The sequence below is a fragment of the Hyperolius riggenbachi genome, chromosome 3 (assembly GCF_040937935.1).
Source record: "Hyperolius riggenbachi isolate aHypRig1 chromosome 3, aHypRig1.pri, whole genome shotgun sequence".
NCBI lineage: Eukaryota > Metazoa > Chordata > Amphibia > Anura > Hyperoliidae > Hyperolius > Hyperolius riggenbachi.
In genome coordinates, this window is record NC_090648.1 from 342,545,927 (window position 1) to 342,563,162 (window position 17,236).

Sequence of the window (17,236 nt, forward strand, 5' to 3'; positions counted from 1 at the left end):
AGACCCGTTTTTAGACCTGGTCTAAAACATTTGGTAATAGGTCTAATTACCGTACGAGGTCTAAAGATACGAGTAGCTATGACTGACATCCTTTTCCTCTGAGGAGCTCTCCTCTGGATACAATTAAACTCCTGCATAATTATCATATATACTTGAATATAAGCCGACCCCCCCTCCCCCCACACACACACACACTTACCTTAAAAAAACCTGGAAAAATGGTTGACCCGAGTATAAGCCGGGGTAGAAAATGCAGCAGCTGCTGGAGCAGATATTGTTGGCTACAGGGACACAGGACCTAGTTTCACCTAGTTTTTAAAAGTGATACAGGAACTGACCTTAAGGCTACTTACACACTAAGACGTTTTAGGGGACGTTATGGTCGCATAACGTGCTCCTAACGCAACGCATGGTGGTGCGGGAGAGGACGTTAGAGTGAGCCGCGTTAGGCGGCTCTATCCGCATAAGGTCTCCCAGAGTGGCGCTGATTGGCCGGCGGGACCACGTGATGCGGAGCGAGACACTCCGCATCACGTGGTCCCGCGGCCAATCAGCGGCCGCCAGTGCAGTGCATATTAAGTAGCCATGTGCGCCGCTACTGTAGCGGCATCTCCCCGCCTCCTCTCCGCCCCCCACTGAGCATGTGCAAACAGTCTAAGGAGGCGCACAGCATGCTGCACTTTCACCACAACGTGCAGTGTTACATGTAACGCAACGTGGGCACTGTGAACAGCCTACTTGTGTTACATTGCTGTGCGTAGGGGGAGCGTTACAGGCTGCACTAAAGTGCACCTGTAACGTCCCACAGTGAAAGCAGCCTTAAGCATTTCCCCCGTGAATTTAACTGCTTGGCTACAGGATGTTACATCAGGATGTCCCTTTCATGGAGATCAGAGATTGAGATATTACACTGTGTGGGATGAGAGCCGCCATCCTGCCCCCCCCCCCCCCCCCCCCGATATGACGGGCTCCATATCCTTGACATAACAGTTGTCCTTTAAATAAGATTAAATCCCCTCATAGGCAGCTATCTAATCCAACACCAGTCCTGTTGGCATATGTATGATTAAAAGGACATGGAAACAATCCAAACCTCCAGTCAGGCTGCTGAGTGACGTACTGCCTGTAAGTTATATGATGCATGCAGCAGTAGAAGCTGAATAAGTCACTGGCAGCTTTATATTTCTGCAGAAGTGTTGAGCTAGGATTGGCATGCTATGATGAAGCTGTGCAAGCTAAAGTCCACCATCCCATCCCCCCGAGCGGAGCAGCATGTGTTAGGATGCCTCTAGGGGGGCGTCATAGTGGTGCGACAGACAGAGGACGACACCTGGTAACTGGCAGTGTACCGAGACCCGGGCAGCTGAGACAGGACATGAAAGAACAGCATGAGGGGGCAGAGGAGGAAGGGAGACTGCTCCAGAGTAATTGAGTACAAGGGGAAGCGCAGAGCTAACAGGTTAGCACAATGCCGCGAGGCTTCACCTACTACATGTTGCTGTCGGGACAAACTGTGCGCTCCATAATCATTATACACACATGCACACCACGCTCGGGGGCGGGATGGCGGCTCGCACAGCTTCATCATAGCATGCCGATGCAGGCGGTAGTGCACTGGGGGGTTGCCATTTGGTGGTGACTCATGTATAAAAGCCGAGATCCCCACTTTTGGGCCCAAAGACTCGGCTTATACACGAGTATATACGGTAAATCAAAAATCCCCATCCTCATGTCTAAAATACAACACAGAAGTACTTTACACACAGAAATCAGCTGGTCTAATCTCTGTCAGAAAAAGTGGGCGTGGTTACTCCTTGTTTGCCTTTGAGAATTGTGTAATTACTGAATGTTTTAGATCAGGTCTAAAAACAGATCAAAAACATTTGGTAATTACTAATAACTGTTAGTGAATTCCCTTTTGATGCAACAGATTTACACCAAACCATCAGTAGACTAAAACCATCAGTGGACTAGTCTAAACTGCTTAGTGTATTGAGGCCATTACCTATAAAAAAAGAACCTAGGTTACATGCCTTAGCCAGAAGACAAACTTTGCAGCATATACTGTAATGGATTCCAGAGTCTACTTTAAACCCCCAGATGATGACAGTGTGCTTTATAATAGGCTACATGACACAATTGCCATGCTCCATAACCCACTGCACTGTTTTATAGGAAATAGGGCAGGCCACAGACCACAAGAGTTCCAAAGCATGTAGCACCTTCCCTGGCAACCTAGCTAGGAGAGTAGAGCTCCGTGGTGACCAAGTGGCCATGACGTTCAGCTACAGATAGACGCAGGCAGCCTTTTTGTCATTTTTGCACAGCCAATGTGTCCAGGGTATTCCGGGTGGTGGGAAGGGCTGGGATTGTTTTATATCTGTACAGCAATGCAGAAGATGTTGGCGCTATATATGAAAACTAAATAATAATAATAAGGGCTTTAAAGGTGATGAAATGGCAAACCTTAAAACTACAATCTGAATATATGAGAAGACCCTACACGCTACCCTGCATAGTCATATAAGAAATTTTTCCATTTATATATATATTGTTTCTATATAATGTAGGTGTGCTTAGAGTAGTTGCCAGAGAGCCACTGATGAACCTAGTATGAAGTAGACTTGTCCCAGATATCTCCTGCATACTATGCCTAACACTGGATTATGAATAGTGTTTCAACTTATTGCAGTTTATTCTGTTTGGAGGTCCATGGTGGAAGTTTGGAGCATTTGACATTTTGTGATTGGCAAACTTTGGCTTGCACTGCATAAATGCACCCTAACTCTAGACCAAGTTCCATTTTCCAGTATTGCAGACTTACAGTTATGGACCAGCCTTATGTATGTATTCGCTAACCTCTTATTGCAATGATGGAATATAAATTACTAAACCAGTAAGCCAAAGACCACAACTGTCTGTGCAAGTTATTGAAATTCCAGACCCTATCTCATTTCTGGCTCTAATTTCAGCACCAAGGTACCAATAGACGTTACATGACAACTGCTTGAATCTGCAAATTTTACCTGATAAAGGGATGATCCGATATATTATGGAACCAAAGAATGAACTGTACCCCCTTCTATCAATAGATGTAAAACAGAAATATTCAGTCAAACTGAAAGCTCATTCTCAGTAAGTAATCAGGCAAGAAAATGCCCTGAAATTGGTCAGATTGTTTTTGGACCTCCAAATGCAAAATGTATATGGGAGACTTTACACTGAAAATGTAATACGGATCTAAAGTTCCCCTGTTTGCTGGTCCATGTCCAGCAGCTATAAGAGGCTATATATATATATATACAGGTTATAGGATTAATCACATTAACAGGCATTTGCGGTTTTCACACAAGCTTCTGTCCTGTGAATGAGGATGCCATAATAACAGACGGCAAACATATACTGTACATTTTTGGTGATATTCTTATAGATCTAGGTGTAGTAAAGTTAGGGATTCATGTAACTCACACTGAGCTGTGCAACCTAATTTCTTAGCTGATGCCTAGCTCAATGCAGATTTTTATTCATAAGTGTCTATGCCTACAGCAGCCCAAACAATATGCAGTGAAATCATGATAAAATACGATCCGATTTTGGACTCCAATAAAAAAAAACGTAGCAGCATGCAGTACTTTTTTTTTAAATGTAAATCAAAAATCGGACTGTATAAAAAATCAGAACTGCAAGTTCAAGCCTTATAATTGTCAACACAATACCTTCTCTTTCTGCTCCAGAATACACGATACGGTGGCAGTCATGCAGAGTAAAATCTGCAGCATTTCAGGTAAGTAGGGGCTGATAAGGTGGCCAAGGTTTTTCAGAACCACCTCTAGACTGTTGAGTAAAGCATGCTGTCGTCCCAGGGGCAGCACTTTTGAAAGGTCCACTTCTTTCACAGACTGCTCCACCACAGCAAAGCAGCCACCTGTGTAATGATAGTGAATTAGATACTAGGTTCAATGTAACATTATTAGCTGAATTCTAATAAATCGTATTTATTATTGAATGTAGCTTAGGTTATTGTTGCCTTAACTTCAGTAACTTAAAATGTACAATAACAATACCCAAATACTACTAGGCTAATTTATCAAGAAAATGCCTAGTGAATTGAATGAATTAATGAATTAATGAATGTAATGTATTACTTAGGGCCTATTTCCACCAGTTCTGCATCAGTTTTTCAGATTTCTGGATATGGCCTTTTACTGGAAAGTGATCACATGATGAGCTTATTACATTGAGGTAACCTTACAGCGTACGAGAGGAATCGGTGCGGGAGACTTGGGCGCAGAATACAGCCGGTGTATGGCTGATCCTCCTGCTGCACAAGTTCCCGGCCGTGTTAAATAATATTCCCCCTCTTGATAAATTAGGAAAGTGAACATGAAATGTCTTGTTTACCAAACGTGTAATTTTTAAGGCAGTCCTGTGGTTATAGTGAGCCCAGTCATGGAGTGCAGGATCTATAAAGGTGCCCATACACTCGTCAGATTGGCAGCAGATTGATAAGAAATGCATCTGATGATCTATCTGATGCGTTTTTAGAACATTTTTTACCAGGATAGAATTCCAATAGATTTCATTTTGAAATCTATTGAAATTCGATCTGATGGCATTTTTTTGCCATCAGATTTCCATTAAGGCCAATGCAAACTGATAAGCAATCTCATCATATCGACCTAAATTTTCCACCCTGCCAGTTCAATGGAAATTCATCGAAATCGGCCATCTATCGGTCGATTGGCCAACCGATTTGCGATCGATCGGCCAGAAAATCGGCTGAGTGTATGGGCCCCTTAAGCCTACAACTGTGCCTATACCTTTCTCACCTAAGCATTGAAGCAACAGAGCATGGTCAAAGCCCCTCCCCCTATTTGCTGGTAGGACAGTAAGGCAATAAAGTACTTCTGAGCCACTAAAATTTTCCCCTCTCCTGTAACCATTATAGCTTGTAAAAAAAATTGGATTCCGCACAATGTCATTCCAAAATTAGAAAAACGCCTTTATTGAGTCAGGTATAAAACACAGCCAGGTCATTAATGACCTGCTCAGGAGACAAAGGTTTAGGGGATCACACTGTTTCTTCTCCTGTAACCAACTTACACTGCCAAACTGAGAACACAATTGAGCTTCACTTCTTCACAATGTAGACCTTCTCCTCCATGTCTACAATAGCAGCTGTGCAAGTATTACATGGTGCTAATATCATAGCAAATTCAGATGTGTTTACTGGCAGTGTAAAAAATACATCTATTATCTTGCAATGAACTTGTTACAGTAATGTGTTTTCTCTTTTGCATGGAGTTTAGCTTTAAGATTTTTAGGACCGGGATATCTGCTACTGTGACTGCTTGTCTTAAGTCAATCAGCTGCTCACTATATAAAATTTACAGCATTATGAAATATGTTGGCACTTTGTAAGTACATTTAGAATTAATAGCATTGATAACAAAAATGATTCTGCTTATCTGGTCTGCTAAAGCTGGAAAACAATATAAGTGATCCAACACTTCTTTTGTCTCTGCTATTTAGTGCCAAAGATTCTATCTCTCAGCTGGGTCATATGAGAAAATAATAGGATCACCAAACGGTTAGTAATTTAGCAGCTGTGAGACAGCAGTGCTGTCCAACACATCCAAAATAACATCATTATTTGTATTTTTTTAATCCAGGCTTTCTTTGTCAACCATACTTTTTTGCTGACTGCAACAGCAAAAAAAATGTGTTTAAAGAGAACCCGAGGCGGGGTTCTAGGAATGAAATCCCAATACAGGGGCTGGGTCTGCCTAGCCTCTGTTGCTATTTAGATTTCCTCTAAGCCCCCCCCCCCCCCCCTGCGCTCAGCAAGACCCCAGAATTCCTTTGTAACGTCAGTCTCCGCTCTCCCCCGTCTCCTGCAGAGCTCCGCTCCCCGCCCGTGTCCCTTCCCTCCAATCAGCATGGAGGGAAGGGGCGTGGGCGGGGACTGGAGCGATGCAGGAGGCGGGGAGAGCGGAGACTGGCATTACAAAGGTAAACTCAGCCGCTGCTGACACGCTCAGCGGCTGTGAATTATTGGGTCTCGCTGAGTGCAGGTGGGATTAGGGGGGAATCTAAATAGCAACAGAGGCTGCGCTCTTTAGGCAGGCCCAGCCTCTGTATGGGGATTTCATTCCTAGAACACCGCCTCGGGTTCTCTTTAAAAAATAAACCTTTCCACAACACTACTATATTGTGATATGATGAGAGCTGCAAACGCTTCGCACCTAATTGCAAACATTTTTTTATTTTAAATATTAAATTATCCCTCTCTTTAGCAATTCCTTCTCAATCTTTACATTTTTCCAACAACTCTCTATCCCTACCTCACCTTTTTTTCTGTCTTCTTTACCCCAACTCTCTTTCAGCCAATCTCTTTCTATTCTCCCTTTTTGCTGGGAATATCGATCTCTCTCTCTCTCTCTCTCCTTAAAAAATATCATATTCCACCTCATCCCAAGAGGCACACCTTTGCAAGGAAGAACAATAATAATACAGATCATTATGCACATATTAGCATACCGTTCTTCAGATGTTTCACCGGTTCATACAGAAGATCTAGGAACATTCGGATCTCTTCTGGCAGCGAGCCTGCAAGGAATCGAAGAACGATTGACATGCGGGTTCCTGCAGCTGCCTTGCCCTGGGTTCTGCTGCCAGTTTTACTTCTCATTCGACCATACAAAATTCTAATAAAAGGAGGAAGCGAACAGGATTGTCACAGAACACACATGTAAATAAACAATGGAATGTTTTTAAAGTACATCTGTAACAAAAACAAATACAGCCCCTATGGGTAATTACCTCGGAGGAGGAAGCCTCAGGATACTAATGAGGCTTCCCACGTCCTCTTTAGCCTCAGGGATTCAGTGCTGGCTTGGAAATTCCCCCCACAAGCACTGCACAGGCGCAGCAGCACGTGGCAATATTTACCTTTTGGGCTCCAGCAAAGGCACAGTAGAAGCTTTACGATCAGGCTCTGGCAGAAATAGCAAAGCTCCATCAGGTATTTCTCCTGCAGTAGAGTGGACCCGATGGGGCTCAGCTATTTCCACCAGAGCCTGAGTGGAAAGCTTCTACTGTGCCTGCACTGGAGCCGAAAAGGTAAATATTGCTGCATGTGGAGTTTGGGGGCTGTCAACGCTGGATACAGGAGTCTGGAGAGGACAAGGGGAAGCCATATTAGGATCCAGAGGCTTCCCCATCCCAAAGTACGTCCCCCCCACCCCACCTTTTAATCCACTTTAAGTGTACTTACATCATCGAAGCATAGACTAATGATAGGCAGCATCAGCAACACATTCAGTACTGTAAGCACAGCTTGAATACACAAGGGTGACTAGCATGGTATGGTAGTTAAACTTCATCATATAATAGTTACATAGTTATTTGGGTTGAAAAAAGACATACGTCCATCGAGTTCAACCAGAAAACAAAAGTACAACACCAGCCTGCTCCCTCACATATCCCTGTTGATCCAGAGGAAGGCGAAAGACCCTTACAAGGCATGGTCCAATTAGCCCCAAAAGGGAAAAAATTCCTTCCCGACTCCAGATGGCAATCAGATAAAATAACTGGATCAACATCACTAGGCATTACCTAGTAATAATATCCATCGATGTCTTTCATCGCACGGAAAGCATCTAAGCCTCCTTTAAATGCAGATATAGAATTAGCCATTACTACTTCCCGTGGCAATGCATTCTACATCTTAATCACGCTTACTGTAAAGAACACTTTCCTAAATAAATGGCTAAACCGTTTTTCCTCCATGCGCAGATTGTGTCCTCTAGTCCTTTGTGAAGGCCTAGGGACAAAAAGCTCATCCGCCAAGCTTTTATATTGCCCTCTGATGTATTTAGATCCCCTGTAAGAAGTCTTTTCTCTAGACTAAATAAACCCAGTTTATCTAACCTTAGTGAGTCCTTCCATCCCACGTATCAATTTTGTTGCTCGTCTCTGCACCTGCTCTAAAACTGCAATATCTTTACTGTATTGTGGTGCCCAGAACTGAATTCCATATTCCAGATGTGGTCTTACTAGAGAGTTAACAGGGGCAATATTATGCTAGCATCTCGAGTTTTTATTTCCCCTTTAATGCATCCCAAAATTTCATTCGCTTTAGCTGCAGCGGCTTGGCATTGAATACGATCATTTAACTTGTTGTCGATGATGAAGTCCTTTTTCAAGTTTGATGTCTCCATCTGTATCCCGTTTATTTTGTATGGTGCTAGACCATTTTCCGACCAAAATGCATGACTTTACATTTCTCACATATCACTATATTGCACATACCTCATAAGCACTGGCATTAGATCAGGTCTGTGCTCTGACTTCACTATCGAATTCTCCTCGGAAATACTGAAGTGCACAATTTCTTCCTTAAAATTTTTGTCCTCCAGCAACCGCTGCAAATTTTCCCTACAAAATGTGTTAACCAAAAATCAAATTTAAAAAATCATTTTCACAAGATTACCTATAAATCCCTGCAAATACAGTACTGCTTTTAGCCTTGTGTATTAATCCTAGATTATGTTTTCTTCAAGTGTATGCTTACAGGTCAGTTTATGAAAATCATAGTAGAAGAAGAATAGTAAGTAGTACAAAAAATTTGCTTCTCTGTGGGCACTATTTAACAGACATAGTTCACCCACTTTATAAAGGGCCAACTATGCCAGGGGAACACAGAAAACATATACATAAAATAAAATTATACTCAACAACTTCACAAGGATTTCATATTGAGGTTCAGCATGGAGAGCTGAGATTAAAGATGCAGGACTACTTAACATTCATTTTCTACTGAAACCAAAAAGTTAATATATTAATTGCAAAGGAAAGTGTGAAAGCAGGTGAAATAATAAATGCCTTTCCTTTAAAGAGACACTGAAGCGAAGAAAAAAAATATGATATAGTGAATTGGTTGTGTACTATGAATAATTACTAGAAGATTAGCAGCAAAGAAAATATTCTCATATTTTTATTTTCAGGTATATAGTGTTTTTTCTAACATTGCATCATTCTATATTATGTGCAGATTACACAACACTCAGCATTCAAAATGATTCTTTCAGAGCAGTCTGTGAACTAATGACCTCTCCTCTGGCAGAGAAAAAGTAAATAGTACAGGAACCGTTGAGATAATAAAAGTCAGAAAACAGCCTTCTCCACTACTTTCAAAGTCGTAGAGCTTAATGGCTTTTTTGCATAGAGATAACAACTGGAGTTTCTTAACTCTTCCTGTACTGGAAACAATTAGACTGATGTATCTGATCTTAATGTTTTATTTCTTAGCTGTACTACACATACAAATCATAATATCATATTTTTTTTCCGCTTCAGTGTCTCTTTAAATTGGTCACCAAGATTCATTCTAACTGAATGAAGGTAGCTGGTTGATGACAGCAGTAATGGGAGGCTACAGCCTAAATAGGCCGTCATTCCTCTATTATATATTATAGAGAGCAGTGAAAGTGCACAGAAGCTGTAAGCCAAGTCATTAATAGTCTCTTTAGTGGATTTGTACAAACTGGTCCCAAATTTATCTTATGTACATAAAAAAAGCAATTTAGTTAAGATGTAAGAAGTGTTACTGCCAAACTTCCTACAAATGTCCTTATTCCCCACTGTCTGCTGCAAATATTGGCATCCTGCTGATCTTTCATGCATCAGAAAATAGCAGGAAAAAAAACACAGCTCAAACGCTATAGATTTCCTTTATTCCCCTGTGCCTAAGGACATCCGAAGTGACATGTGACATAAGATAGACATGTCCTTTTTATTTTTCTCTGCCTGAACGATTTAAAAGTCAGGTATGTAAGTGACAGTTTCTTCCTGGGTTGGGACCAGGTGAGACTATAGCTTAATCCTCACGGATAAGGAATTATTGCCATAAAACACTTTCCTGGCAATAAATGGCTACTGAGAGCAGGAGAGAGATTAAAGTTCAATAGTTTGTAGATTTTAGCTCTGGCATACTCCAATGATTGTGTAATTGAGCAGAAACAATTAAACCGTAAAAACTTAAAAAGTAGATTTACATTTTAAATAAAAATGTGTGACATCTAAATAAGTGATTTTTTTTAAGAGAAGGAGGGTAGATAGAATTGTTTATCTCATCGGTTTATTTTCATCTTGGATGCCCTTTAACAAACAAAATATATATTATGTATATAGTTGAAACTAATCTATCATAGTCCCAACAGGGAGAAGCACATAATTACCTGTAGGGAAGTATATGCATGTGTTTGTAGGTCAGCACACAATCCAAAGCAACTTTCTGTACATTCTGATCTTGGTGTGACAATAGCTGGAAAGAAAAAGAGAAAGAATAAGGCAGAACAGCAAATAAAATAGCGTTAACAGGTTGCTAGTTTCTAAAATCTAAGTGTAAAGATGCAACTGAGGTTGGGTACACGGACCATTAAAAAAATTGTATTAATTTGGATATAATTCTGCCATAGAATGTATTTGGGGATTTCCAAGATAACAAGATGGGAGTGGAAAACAAGTTACTACCAGGGACAATCTAAAGCTCGGGTCCATTTTTAAAGGACACCTGAAAGCTGCCACAAATGTATTTCCTTTTAAACAACACCAATTGCCTGGCATGCTGCTGATCTTTCATGCATCAGTAGTGTCTAAACCACACGCTTGAAACAAACATGTGGCAAATAAAGTCAAACTTCAGTCAAACCACCTTATTTGACTGCTTGTTCAGAGTTTATTGCTTAAAATATTAGAGCTTGGTGTATTAGAGGCAGAGGATCAGCAGGACAGCCAGGCAACTGGAATTGCTTAAAAAGAAATACATAGGGCAGCCTCCATATCCTTCACACTTCAGGTGTGCTTTAAAGGACTACCGAAGTGAGAGGTATATGGAGGTTGCCCTATTTATTTCCTTTTAAGAAATACCAGTTGCCTGGCTATACTGCTGATCCTCTGCCTATAATGCTAGGTACACACTATGAGATTTTCTGGCAGAATTACTGTCAGATCAATTATTTCTAACATGTCCAATCTGATTTCTGATCGATTTCCGTTCATTTTCAGATTGATTTCTGACTGTTTTCCGTTCACTTCTACCAGAAATTGATCGAAATTGATGTCTAGGATGAGAAAATTGCACTCAACTTTATCCTTGATTCAAAAAAGCATTTCTAACAAATGGTTCTGTCGAACAATCAAAGTGTGTCATATATGACCATTCAAACAAGTGGAAATGAACAGAAGTTTCAAGATCAGTAAAATAAAGTGTTGATATCTACAGGTCTCTAAAATAAGTTGAGGGTTAAACCCAGCATGATACGCTGTCAACGCTCCACTAGCAAGAAAGAGAACTGACAATGCACATATCATTTACCCATTACTTTTACCTATAAACTGTATGACTAATCTGTATGACTTTCCATACAGATTAGTACAAAGTCATTCCATGAAAGTTGAATATTTTATATAGACCCAAAAAACAATCTCCTCCTCTGCACTTTGACTTTTATTCCATGAGATGTATTAATTTTCTTTAACTGCTGAACTTAATGATTACAATACATCTTAATCGGAAACAATTTTAAACAATAACAGCTGTATTTGGCTGATCGAGCAATATGCTTAAACAGTTACTTGATGACTGAGTTGGACTTGGGCTGAATAAATAAACTCAGAAATGTATGTTACAAGGTACACGACCGTAATGCATTCCAAAAAGTCATTAAACTAGAAAACAGAAGAGCAACAAAATGGTACTGTCATTAGTCTTATAGGGCAATTTAGTTACAGTTCACAGGCAAAAAAAACACTAGGTACATGGAAAAATGATACAGCTTAAATCTTCCTATATATACACATTAACTGTACATTGAGTAATCCAGTCCTCAGAAACTGTTGACAGATAATTTTCACTTCTCTTCAAAAAAAATTAAAGGTAAAACAAAGGTGTTTCTGATTAACTTAACCAAGCTACTACCTCAAAGTCAGGAATATAGGACTTGCTAAACAGCTTACATAAGCTAGATTTCAACTGTCCAAGTGATCATTTGTGATAATTTCAGGTGACAATTTAGCTCAGTTAATTAAGTTCCCCAATATTAGGCATATTTAATTCAGCGATGCACAGAATTTAAATATTCTTGACCAACTGCCATTGCAGTTCCTGCTGTGAGCTTCAGAGGGATATCGCTTTCTCATCTTCCACTCCCTTTCCCTCTCCACAGTACCGAATAGGCTGCCTGGTGGAAATCCATGCACTCAAAAGCCTGTGCTGGCGTGTTTTCTGCACCCACTAGTGCTGGAGCAAGACTGATGAAGCAGTTTCTCTCTCTCTACAGCAGAGACCCACAGCAACACATATGTACACTGTTCACAAGTAAACTGTTCCTAACATGATCACAAGATATTGCTTTGACAGTATGTATACCCTTGAGCGTCCTTTGAACGACAACATTTGACCACTTTATAGTTAACTCACTGGTGTGTACAACTAGGATGGAGATACTGATCAATTTAATAACTTCAGTATTATTTAAACACATAATACCATTTAGTGCCCTGTAGTAAAAAATCAGAAGATCAATTTCCTTCCTCCTATTTTCAGAAAGTAAGATTCTGAATAGCTGCTGAAGCCATCACAGACCTGAGAAGATTGTTTTTTTCCTGCAACTATTTTAACAAGTGAAGTAAACGCTGTGGCATGTTTGAAGGCAGTTGTATCACCTATGAAATTATCGGAACAGGCCATCTAGCTTCTTTCTCCAGTGCTTGTGAATAGAATGTGTTTACACAGCACATGGTGTGAATGATCCCAAGTAATAAACTGATAATTATTCATTTTCTTTATTTATAAAGCAACAAGGTATTACACAGCACCCTATATTAACACTAAGTCAGGCTGGAGGCTATCAGCCAGCCAGTTGATTCTGGACAGAATGCTCATTGTAAGTGCAGAGGCTGCTCTGCTTGCTGAGTACACACACTTAGTACACCTTGTACAAAGTTTCCTAAACAGTCTATGCATGATTTGGAATGCATGCTAACAACTCCAGTACAAAGTGTACTTCTGAAGCATCTATGTTAGAAACCTGTTTAGAATGCCTTACGGTCCTAGTGATCACCTGCCATTAAGTATTAAAGCAAGGGAACATTCATTTGGAGTAAAAGACATTCACAAAATGCCAAAAGAGGTTACAACTCTTCTCACTTGATCAAAACGAAGAGCCCGGACTTTAAACTTTTAAACTAGCCTTATTACTAGTTTCATCAAAATTCAGCCACACATTAAGGTGAAGGGAGTGCCTGATAAAGCTCCTCAATACTTTAGGCTGGTTTCACAGTGGGACATTAAAGTCCCACGTTACAGCAGCCAGTAACGCAGCCTAACTCACAGCACTGTAAAATCAATTGCGATGTTCACAGTGCCCATGTTGCGTTACATAGTAACGCAGCACGTTTAAACAAAGTGCTGCATGCTGTACGTTATACTGGGCTAAGCAGCGTTAGACTGCTTTGCACATGCTCAGTAATGTTGGAGGAGGAGGTCTTCCTTCCTCCTCAGCGGCCAGCCACATGGCTAATTAATATTCACTGCACTGCAGAGACTGGTGGTAGGACTGTAGTGTTGTCCGGATCATGAACGATCCGGATCATCACAATGAAAGATTCGGTTCACAGTGGATGTCTTTCTGGAAGAAACAGGAACATACAGAATGTACAGTGCAGGGAAAGTCCTGTCCTGCTAGTCATTTCACCCAGTCTGCTTCCCTAGTAAAATGATTCAAATGATTCGGTTCAAAGATCCGGATCTTTTCAATGATCCGATTCAAATGATCCGAATCCTTAAAAGGATCCAGACTTCCTATCACTAACCTGGAGCAGCTGCTTTGAGAGCTGCATAACGCAGCTCAATCTGACGTCCAATTTCAACACCACCATACGTTGCGTTAGGGGCACGTTATGCGTCTTGGTGGGAAAGTAGCCTTAAAGAACTCTTTAACTTTAAATAGAATCTATAATATAGAAAAGTGCCTATAGGGGGTACTTACCTTGGGTGGGGGAAGCCTTTGGATCCTAATCCACCTTCCTCCTGTGCAGCACCGATCCAGCGCTGGCTCCATTGATCCACAGCAGATTGCAATATTTACATTTGGGATCCAGCGCAGGAACAGTACTATCTTCCCCTTTGGGCTCTGAAGGAAATAGTCAAGCCCAATCGGGTCCGCTCTACTGCGCAGGGGTCTTGCGCATGCGCAGTAGAGCAAACTTATTCCGGCTCGGCTATATCTTCCCGAGGGGGAGGATGGTAATGTGCCTACACTGGATCCCAAAAGGGAAATATCATGCGCTGACAAGCTTGTTGGTGAATTTTCGGGGGGTGACAATGCTGGATTGGGGCTACACAGGAGGACGAGGGAAGCCTCATTAGGATCCAGAGACTCCCCCCTCCCGAGGTAAGTACCGCCCAGGGGCACCTTCTCCCTTATAAATTCTCTTTAAGACAAAGCTATAAAAAAATGCAGACAACAATGCTTTATTTACTACAGTTACACTTGGTTCTGCATTTACCTGGGTGTAGAGGTCATGTAACTTGGGCTCCAGGTACAAAGCACGTGGATTTGAAAACTTAGAAAACACTCTCAGGTGTTCGATGAGTTGCCTACAAATAAAAACAATATCAATTCTGTGTTAAAATACCTACCTAAATGATTAACAGTACAAAGAGAAATACAATGAAGATCGCTACATCCTCAATACTGCAGGAAACCCCCAGAATTACTTCTGAATGGCATGGAGCACCTTCTCAAAGCACCAGATATCAAGAGGCTGCTGTCAGCATTAAAGGAGGCATACCAGGCAAGCATAATACAGCCCATTTCCTGCTGTACAGTTAAATGTACTCATTTAGCTACAGAGCATAAAATAAAGAAACTCCCTCCCAAACCACTCTAAACTATTGTTTTTAATATGACTTAAAAACAAATCCTTCCATTTTCTTCAGTATCCTGCATCAAACTGCTCTTCTAATTAAAAAAAAATTACACAAAACCAAAACAAACTAGAACAAGGGTCCTTTGCTCCTAATTCCTCTTGGCACTGAGTCTTTAGCTGAAATGAATGCACTGCTTAAGTGCCAAGGTAAATGGGACCGGGGACATAAAAATGCTGCAGGCATGTCAAAATGTACACTACCTGTAAAAAAGTGCACTGATTTACATGGACAATCTATGTTAATGTGAATATGCATTGCAGGAAAATGCATGCAAAGCAGACAAGTGTGGACCCTGCCTTAAAGAGGCATTTTTACCAAGGATTGAACTTCATCCCAATCCGTAGTTGATACCACCTTTTCCCAGGGGAAATCTTTACCTTTTATCTAATCGATCATCGGGGAGGTGTCTGTGTGGCAGATAGTGTGGTAAAACCCCTCCCACAGTGTAATGTCCTGACCATGGCCATGACAGTTTCCTTTCTGTGAACCTTGTTGCACGGTGGGAAATAACGGCTGTTTCCAACTGCCAAGCAACCAGTATTTCCCTCTGTGCAGTTGGTGCTCTCTAGTTTTTGTTGTTGTCTGTCAGTAGTAAAGATGATGACTAGCAGGCTCATTGTGGATCAAGCAATATGAATGAATTACATAGCGAACATCAATAATTTCTTAATCTCTCTTCTATTTTTCAACTCATCATTTTGCAATGTATTGATTTATTTTTCTACCCCTACTACTATTTTTCAGTAAAGTTCCTCTTTAAAGGGACTCCGAGTAGTGCAGAAACTATGGAAAGATGCATATCATTTTAAAGCTCTCTTTCTCCTCTTTCCAATGATATATAAACCGCCGCCCTACGCCATTTAGTTTTCGCTATTTTCGCGATTGAAATTGACGCGGCCGCGATTTCGACCGTGAAAATAGAGAAAACTAAAAGGCATAGGGCGACGATTTAGGTGATGTCAGAAAGAGGAGAAAGAGAGCTTTAAAATGATATCCATCTTTCCATAGTTACATTGTATTACACAGGGCGACTTTTCTCAAAGTCAGCAGCTGCATTCAGCAGAATGGAGCTGCTGACTTTAGGAAAAAGTCGCCCTGTGTAATACAATGTAACTATGGAAAGATGGATATCATTTTAAAGCTCTCTTTCTCCTCTTTCTGACGACACCTAAATCATCGCCCTATGCCTTTTAGTTTTCTCTATGTGCGCGATCGAAATCTTGGCCGCGGTAATTTTAATCGCGAAAATAGCGAAAACTAAAAGGCGCTGCTCGGAGTCCCTTTAAGGGGGTATCAGCTGCATCCAGCTAGATGCCAGGACCCTGTGCTGATGGCTCAGCAACAGAGGAACACAGCACCAAATCAGAGAACTAGAAACTAACATCAATTTGAAAAGTAAATTAAAAGCATGAAAAACACAATTATATAATAGATTGCAGGTCAGTGCACTGTGCTAGTTCTATAAAGGGAGAAGTGTGTGTTAAGAACAAGCTGCACAAGTTATTGTTTAATGCTTAATAGTATGAAACCAACTAAGTGTAGACATTTACATTAGGTTCAATTTCAACATGGAGCAATAACAGCTGACACTAGTCAACAATACACTTATCTCAAAATACTGATTTAATGCTTTCCAAATAATCAAAGAAATGCATCTTCAAATAACCAGGAAGGGTTAAAGAAAATGTGGACATACAAAGCAAATTCGCCTTTTCTGCCTCTGCTCTGCCCAACAATCACAAAAAGTAGTCATCATGGTACAATACTGGGAGCTATGGGCGGCATTGTTATCCCAGCAGCTTCTGGATGAAGCAGCAAATTGCTGCCCCCTTATTTTTGATGGCAGCATTTTAGGTAGAGATCGGTACATATGAAAAAGTCTCAAGGTAAATTTGGCCTAAAGAATGCCAATTTTAAGAATATCTGTAAAATACGCTTACCGAAGCTTAATTTATAGACTTTGCACAGCTGTTCTCACTGGGTAATTTGACACTTATTTCCCTATGTTCCTTTACCATTAAAGATACTCTGTAACAAAATTGTCATCCTTATTTCTTCTATCCTATAAGTTCCTATGCCTGTTCTAATGTGGTCTGGCTTACTGCAGCCTTTCCTACTTGCACAGTGACTGTATTATCTCTGTTATATGATCTAATCTTCTTTCCTCTGTCGGCTCTGTTGGGCTGAGGCACTCAGATTGGAATGTGCAGTGCTGCTTGTGATTGGATAGAAGCTATA

General features: G+C 40.8%; 1 protein-coding gene across 1 annotated transcript in view; it reads right to left on the bottom strand.

Moving 5' to 3' along the window:
• The window catches only part of UTP20 (UTP20 small subunit processome component), a 145,597-nt gene that overhangs the window by 72,443 nt on the left and 55,918 nt on the right, over positions 1–17,236 (bottom strand). Inside the window, exons 23-27 of the mRNA XM_068276969.1 lie at positions 14,575–14,665; positions 10,242–10,327; positions 8,314–8,439; positions 6,541–6,707; positions 3,717–3,925 (exon numbers count right to left, since the gene is read on the bottom strand). Coding sequence (XP_068133070.1) covers positions 3,717–3,925; positions 6,541–6,707; positions 8,314–8,439; positions 10,242–10,327; positions 14,575–14,665 — 679 coding nt within the window. The remainder of the gene's footprint in view (positions 1–3,716; positions 3,926–6,540; positions 6,708–8,313; positions 8,440–10,241; positions 10,328–14,574; positions 14,666–17,236) is intronic.